This window comes from Prionailurus bengalensis, chromosome A2 (assembly GCF_016509475.1).
Source record: "Prionailurus bengalensis isolate Pbe53 chromosome A2, Fcat_Pben_1.1_paternal_pri, whole genome shotgun sequence".
NCBI lineage: Eukaryota > Metazoa > Chordata > Mammalia > Carnivora > Felidae > Prionailurus > Prionailurus bengalensis.
In genome coordinates this window covers 123,152,700-123,165,355 of record NC_057348.1, presented here as the reverse complement: position 1 = coordinate 123,165,355, position 12,656 = coordinate 123,152,700, and the positions used below count along the sequence as shown (strand labels likewise).

At 38.8% G+C, this 12,656-nt stretch overlaps 1 protein-coding gene across 4 annotated transcripts in view; it reads right to left on the bottom strand.

Moving 5' to 3' along the window:
* The window catches only part of AVL9 (AVL9 cell migration associated), a 69,561-nt gene that overhangs the window by 18,962 nt on the left and 37,943 nt on the right, over positions 1-12,656 (bottom strand). For all 4 annotated transcript variants that reach the window (XR_006298557.1, XR_006298558.1, XM_043589215.1 and 1 more), the window contains exons 7-10: positions 11,003-11,043; positions 9,981-10,019; positions 5,472-5,541; positions 4,403-4,941 (exon numbers count right to left, since the gene is read on the bottom strand). Coding sequence is in view for 2 of the 4 variants with exons in the window: in XM_043589215.1 (XP_043445150.1) it covers positions 4,403-4,941; positions 5,472-5,541; positions 9,981-10,019; positions 11,003-11,043 (689 nt within the window). In the remaining 2 variants the exon portion in view is untranslated. The remainder of the gene's footprint in view (positions 1-4,402; positions 4,942-5,471; positions 5,542-9,980; positions 10,020-11,002; positions 11,044-12,656) is intronic.

The window sequence follows — 12,656 nt, the reverse complement described above, 5'->3', positions numbered from 1 at the left end:
TGTGACTTAGAAAGTGCTACAGTATGATCAAGACTGTATGCCATCTTCTCACCTCTCCTTTGGTCAGGGATGATAAAACATGTTCATGAATTGGAAGCCTCCCTGGTATAGGGATGTCCATTCTCTCCACAATTTATCTAGAGTTTGAAGATAATCCTAAAATTGATGTGGAAATACAAAGAACTAAGAAACGCTTGAAAAACAATAATAAGAGGGGGAGAGCCTTTTCTCTGCCTGATAGGATATACATACAGTGTGGGACCACCCCGGGGATAAATATACCAATGGAAGAATAAGAGTCCAGAAAGACTCCTTCCTCAAACATACACAAACTAATTCCAGTTAATAATAACCAAATTGTGCAAGGCAAAACTATACAGCCTAAAATTTTTTTTATTATGTTTATTTATTTTGAGAGAGAGAGCGAGCGTGAGTTGGGGAGGGACAGAGAGAGAGAGGGAGACACAGAATCTGAAGTAGGCTCCAGGCTCTGACCTATCAGTGCTGAACCCGACACCGGGCTCGAACTCACGAGTGTGAGATCATGACCTGAGCCGAAGTCAGACGCTCAATTCACTGAGCCACCCAGGTGCCCCAAAACTACAGAGCTTTGAAAGATAACCCAGGAAACTGTCTTCATGACCTCGAGGTGGGGGTGGGGAGGATGCTTAAATAAGATTCCCAAGGCACTAACCACAAAGTAAAAAAAATGATGAACAGAAAAGGTATTTAGAATATATTAAGTCCCACAAATCAGTGACAAGGAAAAGTTTTTAGTTTTTTAAAAATGTTTTTATTTATTTTTGAGAGAGAGCGTGAGCATGAAGGTGGGAGGAGCAAAGAGAAAGGGGGACACAGATCTGAAGCAGGCTGCAGGCTCTGAGCTGTCAGCACAGAGCCCGATGTGGGGCTTGAACCCATGAACCTCGAGATCACGACCTAAGCCAAAGTTGGACGCTTAACTAACTGAGCCACTCAGGTGCCCCAAGGACAAGTTTTGAACACATACCACAAAGGATATGGAAAGATGCTCAGCCTCAAAAGTAATTACTGAAAAAAATGCAAACCAAGAGACACAAGATACTATCAGGTTGGCTAAGTGTTAGACTAAATATTAAAAAGGCTGGCAATACCAAGTGTTGGTGAGAATGCAGAGCAATGGGAACTCACACCCTGCCTTGGGAATGGAGGACATTGCCACAACCACTTTAGCAAACAATTTGGAATTCTTCTAGTAAAGCTGAGGGCACCCATTCCACATAATCCAATATTCTTGCTTTTAAGTACTGAATGCTACAGAAACTCTGGCATGTGTCTAGCAAGACTCCTGAGTAAGACTTTCATAGCATCATTACTTATAGTAACCAGAAACTGGCAACAATGCAGATGTCCATCCACACATCTGATTAGTTGCAGAATAGCTGAAAATGGAAAACTACATAGAAATAACAACATGCAATGTCAGGCAAAAACACGGATGAAACTAAAAACAAGGTCAAGAGGAAAAAAAAGTATGGTTCCACTTACTTAAATAAAAATTCATAAACATGCATCCAGGACTTTTTGGCTAGCCAATCAAGGTATTTGTAGATTCCCTAAATTTGAAAATGACAAGCAGGGTGCCTGGGTGGCTCAGTCGGTTGAGTGTCTGACTCTTAACTTCAGCTCAGGTCAAGATCCCAGAGTCGTGGGATTGAGCCCCATGTCGGGCTCTGCAGCGAGAGTGGAGCCTGCTTAAGAGTCTTTCTCTTTCTCCCTCTCCTTCCCTCTGCCCCTCTGCTCTGCTCACACATGCTCTCTAAAATGAATGAATGAATGTATGGATGAATAATGAAAGAAGAAAGAAAGAGAAAGAAAAGAAAATGACAAGCTGCAAGTAAACCAAATATAAGCTCAGAAGCAATAATTAAAGGAGGTTAATACATGTAGCAAAAAAAAAAAATCTAGTTTCCAACTACGTATGTTTTTAACTTTTTCATAAGTTTATCGTTTTACTAAAAAAGTTAAAATAAATTAGGAATTCAAAATCAAGTGATCTTCTGATGGAGGCAATATTTTAAAAACCAAGGGTACCAAATAGATATAGTTTAAAAACCTAAGTAACTGATCTCTTAAAAAAGGCACAAAAGTCTCAAAGAGAATTTAGTGGCTGCCTAAAATTATCTTCCCTATCTCTTAGATACTAAAAATAAAAATCCCTTTTATTCAATTAGAGTTGCCTCAATTGAGGGGACTTTTCACCAGAGTTCCATTTATGGAAAGACCTTTTTACCAAATAATAAATATTATCTCATACCTGGAAAAGAGGAGGCAGAAGTGGACTCATGACACTAAAACAAGTGGGAACACTAACTCCCAGGGCCCCAGGCCTTCAGGCTGCCCCTAACCGTAACTGCTTTGTCCCAGTATGTAGACAATTCTAGTACTCTTTGAATAGTAAGGTAGGAAGATTTAAAATCGGGGAAAGACATAAAAACCCTCAGGATGGTCTTCCACATCTGAAAATACTACCCCAACTTCTTTAGCTTTTTTCCATTTCTCTCATTCTCCTTCAACTTTTCTCTGGTTCTAAAGTGGTCTAGTCCAGCAGAGTGTATATATGATATAGAGAATGCTCTAATTTTCCTCCTCCTTCTTTGGTTCCCCTCATTCTTTCCCTTCACCTTATGGGTACTGTACCCAAATACTGCCTCTAATCCCATCTTCTCTCCCTCAGCACCCAGGTTTCTTCTCTACACTTCAGAAATCAACTCTCCGGACAGGTTCAAGCATATTTTAGCATCTGGGATAGATGGCAGTGATTCAGTAAGCGTCATTTCTGAGAGTGACATGAAAGGCATCATTCTCCAGCAATTTCAAGTACCAGAGAGAAGACTAGAAAGCTGGAGAGCTGAGGAATCTCTTCCAGACATAAATGTTTTATTATGTAGAAATTTGTTTCTATTTATTCATATGCTAACTGAGTCAGGGGACTAGTCAGCTTATTATTCTCTTCAAGGCTCAATATCCTGGGGTGCCCAGGTGGCTCAGTCAGTTAAACTGCCGACTTCGGCTCAGGTCATGATCTCGCGGTCCGTGAGTTCGAGCCCCACGTCGGGCTCTGTGCTGACAGCTCAGAGCCTGAAGCCTGTTTCAGATTCTGTGTCTCCTGCTCTCTGACCCTCCCCCGTTCATGCTCTGTCTCTCCCTGTCTCGAAAATAAATAAACATTAAAAAAAAAAACAAAAAAAACCTCAATGTCCTACCTTCAGGAATATTCTGCAAGCTTCTCTCTGGCTATTTTTAAAATCACTTTTAAGAACTTTGGCTAACCTAATTCCTTCTGTATAATAAATCTTTCATAATCTTCAAGAGAAAAAAAAAGCCTAAACACAATTCACTTTTAAGAATATTTTGTGTCAACTATACTTCAACTAAAAAAAAGAATATTTCACACTCCAAAGTTACTGACATGAAAGAAATCAGCATTTGCATTTACAATTGTGATTAAATGACAAATTAATCAATGCATAATAAAACATAAAACCAAAAAGAAAAATGATTTACCAGCATGATAGCAGTAAGCCCATCATACATTCAGTATTGGTATAATGTACACCAACAGAATATTCTGCCAAACATGGTTTATTGACAGCCCACAAAATATATGTTTATTTTGCTTTAATTCAGCAACCTCATGGACAAAAACAAAATCCCTCCCCAGTTAATCACCCTCTTGACATCTCCACAGTGATAAAAATTGGAGGGTCAGTGGGTAACGCAGCCACGTGAAGGCTTCAAAAATATAGGCAGTTCTCACACCCACATGTGAGTTCAGAAAACCCACAACTGGTGGCTACTGACCTATACCTAGTAGAGTGAGAACCCTGAGTTTTCTCCCCAGGTTCCTAAATCCCAGCTTTAAGAAACTGTGCATTAGTTTGATCATAAAATCAATTAAGGTAACTTCAGAATCCCCTAGCAGGCCACAAAATGAACAAAGCATTTCCCATTATCTATGCAGCATTACTGACGCAGGGCAAATACTTATTTGTAAAGTTGGAGAAACCCAGGGAGAATTCATCCTAGAGGAAATACATGTTCAAATCAATGCTACCCATCTTCCTTTTCCACATAAAGTTTTACTTCATGCAGAAAGGATGCTATTTGGAGAAAATCATAAAATTTGCTGTAGTTACTAGAAAGGTGTATCTTGCAAGACACATGGATAGAAGAACTTAGAACCTAGTATGGTACCTGGCATATGTGACACTATGGTCAGAGACAACCACAGCACTATACATATGTATCTTACGGTTTTCAAGGAAAGTTTTCAGACCTGAAAATATGTTCAATACTGTAAGTTAAATTCCAAAAGGTTGTCAGTTTCTTTAAGGGCCTCAATAAGGAACACAAGCTTTACCTTTGTGAAGATGGCCAGGGGCATGCCATACTGGTCCTCTTCCAAACCAGAAATTAGCCCTGGTATCAGGACCACCTGGCCTGTATTAGCTTGAGGTTGTACAGTAATTGGAGGACTGTCTGAGGGCACAGACTCCTTTGGAAATGAGTTTGTCTGTTCTGACCCCGCCTGTTCCTTTTCTTTCAAGGTGGGGTCCTCCAAGACACTAGGATCCAAGGTCTCCCAGTCACTTTCTGAAGATTCTGGAGATGGGCGAGAAGGAGGTTTCAAATATTGACTGGTATCATTGGGTTCCTGTCCTTTGCTGCTGTCCTCTTCCGCTTGGAGCAAAGGTTCTTCAGTCTTGATGCCAGCATCTCCTCCATGGTTCCCTGTCATGATTTTCTTAACAGTTCCTGAGTTGGTATTTAAAATTTCAGGAGCGGACATAGAAACCAAATCATCTGCAGGTGGATTACTTTCATGAAGCCCAGCATCTTCAGACATACTCTTTCGGGGTCTGTACTGAGAACAGTCACTGAGACCATGTTCAATCATGCCTACAACACACAATATCGGAGAACATCTAGGCTTACAATAAGGTGGGAGAAAATAAGAGTTGCATATTCCATTTTAATTAGAACTAGAACTCTCCTATAAAAATTTTAATAAGTTATGCTTGCACATATTTTAATTAAAGGAAAAAAAAAAGACAAGAAAAATCTCGTATAAAAGAGAGAAACTCAGGGGTGCCCGGGTGGCTCAGTTGGTTGGATGGCCGACTTTTTATTTTAGCTCAGGTAATGATCTCGTAGTTCGTGAGTCTGAGCCCCACACTGGGTTCTGTGCTGACAGGACTGTAGATCCTGCATGGGATGTGTCTCCTCTCTCTGCCCCTCCCCTGCTTGTGCTCCCTCTCTCTTTTAAAAATAAACTTAAAAAACAAAAAAACAAAAGAGAGAAACCCACTGCCAAAAGAAAATCATGTTAAAATAGAAATATTTTCCCTAACAAGTTTATCCTTGAAAAATTTTTATCATTGGAAGTTCCAGTACAAGTTAAATAAAGAGTAGATACTATATCCTCTTACCTGGAAAAAGGGATAACACAGTCATCAGGGCACCCACCAATTTATTCACTGGAGAAATATAAAAGAGAACCTGAAATGGATTCAATCAAAATTAAATTAGAAAATCCTGGGTCTACAATATCAAAACAAAAAAGGTAGAGGGGAGTACAGAAGGGAAGATTCTATACAGAAGAGTAACACCTAATAAATAAAACATTAATGAAAGAATCAAAAAAAATCACCAAGCATCCATCATGATTCAGTTAAAAATTACCAGTGGGAGTTAAAACTATTGTGAAAGGTTGTTGGGCAAGGGGCTCTTCACATAACTTCAAATTTATCATCCCACAGATTAGCTATTAGCTGTAAATAGAAACACATGTACCTCACTATGAAGAAATCTGGCAACTACCACCTTAATCAAATGATTAAATTTCACATCACCAGCAACAGTACCAACAATTATGAGCCTCCTGGTGTGATAACTCTGTGGAGGACACACCACCACTTGTATAGTATTCTCACCCAAAAAAGTTTAAGCTGCAACTAGCCACAAGAAAATAATCAGGCAAATATAATCTTAAACTTTAGCCTGGATTTAAGTGTTTGTTTATTTTTGAGAGAGAGAGTGCAAGCAGGGGAGGGGCAAACAGAGAGGGAGAGAATCCCAAGCACACTATGTGCTGTCAGTGCAGAGCCTGATGCAGGGTTTGACCTCATGAACCGTGAGATCAATGACCTGAGCCTAAATCAAGAGTCTGATACTTAACCAACTGAGCCACCCAGGTGCCCCTAGTCTGGATTCTTTGGGAAAAAAAAAAAGCCAATGACACGAAAAAGAAAAACAACAGCAAGGTGGTACAGCTGTTTGAGATTAAAGAGGACTACCATGCAGTACATGATTCTTAGTCCCCAAAGTGGAAACAGCAACTAGTTTATAGGACATTACAGCAACTCAAGAATTTGAAAATGGACTGATTAGATGTCATTTATTGCATCAATGTTACAATTTCTTGAACCTGAAAATGGTATCTTATATGGGAATGCACTTAGTCTTAAGAAAGAAATATATCCTAACGTATTTAGGGGTAAAGTACCATGATCTTAAAATTAGGATTCAGGGGGAAAAAAATGAACATATATAAAGCAATATAATGCACAAGTGGCAAAATGTTAACAAATGGTAAATGCAGATCAAGGGTATAAAAGTTCATTATAGGATTCTATCAACTTTTCTGCAGGTTTGACATTTTTCAGAATAAAAACAGAAAAAAAATCACGAACAGGATTAGATATTGCATGAAATGTAACAATGGTCATCATTAAATTGGTTGGGAAAAAAACAAGCAAAGATTTGCTTAGGTGAGTTTTTTTTCCCATTATAAACAAATTATTTAGTGACACTCAAGTGCTATCTGACAGAGCACAGTACCCACAATTGTCTATGTTTTCCTTACAGAGTAATCTTGAGTGCTTTGCAAGTATGGAGAAACCAAATGTTGCATTAAAGGGCAGCCTTATTTCATCAAATCAATATGAAAAGAGTGTACCTGTGATTTGCCACATTACATAAAGATATATGATCATAAATGCCACTGCATGTAACTAGTTTAAGTTCTATTTTGCAAGACTGTTGTTTCAGATACGTATGTCTATATGTGCTCTGGGTTGCAACGTAAAGCATTTTTTATTATGAATACCAAAGTTTGAAATCTACAACTCAACAAAAAACCCACAACCTGATCAAAAAATGGGCAAAGGACTTAAACAGACTTCAAGAAAGTCATACAAATGACCAATAAGCACATGAAAAGGTGCTCAACATTACTAACCATTAGGGAATGCAAATTAAACCCAGGAGATACTACCTCATACCTATTAGAATGGCTACTATCAAAAAACTAAAAAATAGCAAATGTTGGTAAAGATGTAGAGACACTGGAACCCCTGTGCATTACTGGCAGGAATGTAAAATGGTGCAGCCACTATGGAAAACAGTATGGTGGTTCATCAAAAGAATTAAAAGTAGAATATCGTCTGGTCCAGCAATACCACTTCTGGGTATATACACAAAAGAACTGGAAGCAAGGTGTTGAAGAGATGTACACATACCATTCATGAGAGTCAGAAGGTGGAAGCAACCCAAATGTCCATCAAAGGACGAAGGGATAAACAAAATGTGGTATGTACAACAGATATTATTCAGCCTTAAAAAGGAAGGAAATTCTGACACATGGATCAGCCTTGAGGACATTATGCTTAGTAAAACAAGCCAGTCGCAAAAAGACATACTGAATGATTTCACTTATATAAGAACTTAGTGTAGCCAAATTCATAGAAACCGTAAGTAGAAGGGTCAGGGTCAGTGGGAATAAGAAAATGGGAAGTTATTTAAGGGATACAGTTCTAGTTTTGCACAATAAAGAGTTTGTGAGTGGATGATGATGATAGCACAACAATGTGAAGGTATGTAATGCCACTCAACTATATGCTTAAAAATGGTTAAGATGGTAAATTATATGTTACGTGTATTTTACAACAATTAAAAATTTGGTTAAGAAGTTAAAAACATTGTTGGGGTACCAAATGAGCCACCCACGCTCTCCAGGAATAAATACTTTTAAGGTAACAAACCATACTAGACTAAACCATACCAGCCATAAATGGCTGACTTTCAACAACTGTTCCACCCCTACTCCGCTTAGCACAGTAATATGGTGTATAAAACTGGCCCCAGAGGTCCTGAGTGGCTTAGCTGGTTAAGCATCCAACTATTGATTTCAGCTCAGGTAATGATCTCCCCGTTTGTGAGATCTAGCTCCATGTGGGGCTCTGCACTGACAGCGAGGAGTCTGCTTGGGATTCTCTCTCCCTCTCTCTCTGCCCCACCCCCACACTCAGGGTTGAGTGTGCTTGCCTCTCTCAAAATAAATAAGTAAACTTAACACAATAACAAAAAACTGGCCCCAGATCCAAGGGTGTCTCCTGATTAGTCTCAACCAGAGGTGAAGCCAACGTTTTTTTTTTTTTTTAAATGTTTATTTTTGACACAGAGAGAGAGACAGAGCATGAGTGGGGGAAGGGCAGAGAGAGAGGGAGACACAGAATCTGAAGCAGGTTCCAGGCTCCGAGCTGCCAGCACAGAGCCCAACGCGGGGCTGCAACTCACAGACCGTGAGATCTTGACCTGAGCCAAAGTCGGAAGCTCAACCTACTGAGCCACCCAGGCGCCCCGAAGCCAACGTTTTCTGTAAAGGGTTATAAATAGTAAGAATTCTTCCTTTGTAGGCAATATATATAGTCTCTGTCACAACAATTCAACTCTGCCACTGTAGTGCAAAAATACCCTTAGTGATAAGTAGGTGAATGAGTATAACTGTGTTCCAATAAAACTTTATAAAAACAGGGGTGGGCCAGATTTGGTAGAACCTTGGTTTGTAGAACCTTGGTCTAAAATCATAGCAATCCCATCTCTTTGTACTAGAGAGTGGTGTGGACCCCAAGTTAAAACCAATCAGTATGTGTACTTCTTTGGCAACAGTTTTTTATTCATTCTAGGCACATGGCCTCATGGGTCTAAACAAACTGAAAGGAAGATTCTTTTTAATGGTTTGGGAATAGGTATAGACCAGTTATCTGGCAATTAACTGGCAGTTAACCTACACTACAAGGGAAACCAGGCTCAGGATAAAGCTAGCACTGCAGACTGTAAAGCAGAGATGGAAAAATATCTAGGTACTTAATTATACCGTACAACCATTTAATCAACCAGTCCTGAAGTCTGCCGTAAGCCAGTACATATCCGTATTATTTAAGTCAGTTTAAAAAAAATTTTTTTAATGTTTATTTATTTTTGACAGAGAGACATAGCATTAGTGGGGGAGGGGCAGAGAGAGAGAGGGAGACACAGAATCCAAAGCAGGCTCCAGGCTCTGAGCTGTCAGCAGAGCCCGACCCAGGGCTCGATCTCACAAACCTCAAGATCATGACCTGAGCCGAAGTCAAGATGCTTAACCGATTGAGCCACCCAGGTGCCCCTAAGTCAGTTTAAATTGTTTTTTATTTATTTATTTTTTTACATTTATTTATTTTTGAGAGACAGAGTGAGACAAAGTTGAGAGTTGGGGAGAGGCAGAGAGGGAGGGAAACACAGGATTGGAAGCAGGCTCCAGGCTCCAAGCTGTCAGCACAGAGCCCGACGTGGGGCTCAAACTCACAAACTGTGAGATCATAACCTGAGCCGAAGTCGGACACTCAACCGACTGAGCCACCCAGGAACCCCTAAATTGGACTTTTATGTTCCCTGTAGTCAAAACTATTCTGATAACTGGATACTGTCAAATTGTCCCCAGAAAAGACTACACAGATTTATACTTCTATGGTAGTGAACAACAATAGGTGCTTCAGTATACCACAATTTGATAGACAAAAAGTCTTAATTTATAATTTACAATTAGGTTTTAAGTTTATATAGTATTTAAGAAATGTCAATAATCTCAATGTTAAATATTTCATTCCTTCAAATCTCACCTTTTTTTCAAGAAGAATTAGTTTAAACAGGATTAAGACCTAAAGAAAAAAAAATACTATATTAAAATAAACTCATGCTTTTTATTTCCCTTTTCCCTTCCTCAAACATAACCATAGATCATTTAATCAATAATATTAACTATAATGCTTAAAAATACACTGGAAATTATTAACTTATGCTGGAAAAAAAAAATTATGTGTCTTCTAAAAATGTGAGAACCCCTTAAATCTCTAACAAATTGTGCTTTTTGGAAAGCTATGCATTTCTGCTTGAAATATTTGCAAGCTCCTTAAAGGGCAGGGACTATTCATTTATTTCTGGATGTCCAGGGCATTCACATAGCAGATACTCAATAAGTGTTTGTTAAATGAATAATCAATGTGTATATGTCCCAGTCAGCATATACTTTAATAATAAAGATCAGATAAGTATAGATATTTTAAGGGAAAATGTTTCACTATGAGCAACATATAAAGTGTTCTGTAAGATTCGGGGCGCCTGGGTGGCTCAGTCGGTTAAGCGGCTGACTTCGGCTCAGGTCATGATCTTGCGGTCCATGAGTTTGAGCCCCACGTTGGGCTCTGTGCTGACCGCTCAGAGCCTGGAGCCTGTTTCAGATTCTGTGTCTCCCTCTCTCTCTGACCCTCCCCCCGTTCATGCTCTGTCTCTCCCTGTCTCAAAAATAAATAAACGTTAAAAAAAAAAAAAAATTAAAGTGTTCTGCAAGATTAAAACAGGTTTCTTTCTGCTCTAACTTCATGATATCTGAAATTACAAAGGCAACAGAAAAAAGTATCCTCTCCTGCACTGAAATACAGTATTCCTATACAGTACTTTAAAAACTTTCTATCAGATAAGCACTAACACTACCAACACTTTCAACTTTTATCCTTATGAGTACTGTCTTAGAAGAACTAAAACCTAGTATGCCACAATCTCCATTTGACCTGGTAGCACATGGAATTTACTAAGTTAAATGAATACAACTTTAACACATCATAAGTTAAATAAGGTATCATACCTTATGTCGAAAATGAAGCACAAGATCTCGAGGAGACAGACCTACAATGTTAACAAGAAAGCTAATCTGTGATGACAACATATGGGTTTTGTTAAAGATTTTTCCCCATCAAAAAGAAAGGCGGGTAAAAAACAGGAATGGTAAGAATATGCAAATATTAAAATACTTATGTAATATTCCATTATGTACACATATACTCAGGATTTAATCAAACAACTGGGGCACCTGGGTGGCTCAGTCAGTTAAATGTTGGACTCTTGATTTCAGCTCAGGTTATGATCTCATGGTTCATGAGGCTGAGCCCCGTGTCAGGTTCTGCACTGGAATTCTCACTCTCCCTCTCTGTCCTTCCCCAACACACATGCTCATGTGTGTGCGCTCTCCCCCACCTCAAAATAAAAAACCCCAAAACCAAAAAACAAAGAATTTCTCAAATAACTATTAACAGTCAAACACAGCATGGTCGAATGGAACTTTTTACAATGATGGAAATGTTCTACATCTGTGCTGTCCAATACAGTAGCCACATGTGGCCAATGAACATTTGAAATGTAGCCAAGTTGGGGTGTCTGGGTGGCTCCATCAGTTAAGTGTCCAACTTTTGGTTTCGGCTCAGGTCATGATCTTCAGGTTCATGAGTGCGAGCCTGGCACTGTCATTGCAGAGCTTGCCTGGGATTCTCTCTCCCTCTCTCTGCCCCTCCCCTACTTGCACACAGGTGCTCTCTCTAAAAATAAATTAAAAAAAAAAAAGAAATGTATCAAGTGTACTGACAGACTGACTTTTTAACTTTAACTTTTACTAATTCTCATCTAAATGTAAATAGTCACATGAGGCTAATGGCTACTGCTCTGGGCAATGCAGCTCTACAAGTATCTCCCCATTCTACAAGTATCTTACAAATCATACAAGTTTAGATATTACAAAGCTTATACTATAGTGGCAATCATTTAAATATGGTTTTTGTTCGCCACACTCCATGGCTATTATTTCTGCATCATAGTCTTCTCTGAACATCTGTCATAGGACTAGAGAAAATAATTCAGAGAAACATATATTCTTAGGAGTTTTGTGACCAGCTTACATTATACACAGGATTATAAAAGGGAACTACTACAGTTTAGCTACTTCATGCTAAAATAGGAACCGAGTCAGTGAGCATAAATCACTGTGATGCAAATTTTTTTTCTAATCATAAAAAGGATATTTATTGAGTGCCTATTGAGCAACGTGGACACCAATGAATATCCTGGACTGTCAGAACAGTATAAATTAAACAAAACCCCCTACTTGAAAAATCTTAGGATAAAAAAGAACTGAGCAGATCTCTCTCTCTCTCTCTTGCTCTCCCTGTCATGAAAGGGAATTGACTTGGCCAGCGTTACCATAAGGAAAAGAAAACACTTCCACTACTACTCTGAAAAGCAGAAATGTGATTTATACAGTAATAGTTCCAAATATCGCTACAATTACATTGTAACTCTTTTCAATACAAATACTAGTGAAGAAGATATTTAAGGAAACAACATCAAACACTGAAGAATTTAAGTTTAGATCACTTATAGAAAATTTTGATTATGCAGTTTTACATGCAACTTGGTTTACCAAACAAAAAGAAATGAGGGCATTTCTTCTGATCTGTAGAAAAGCTACT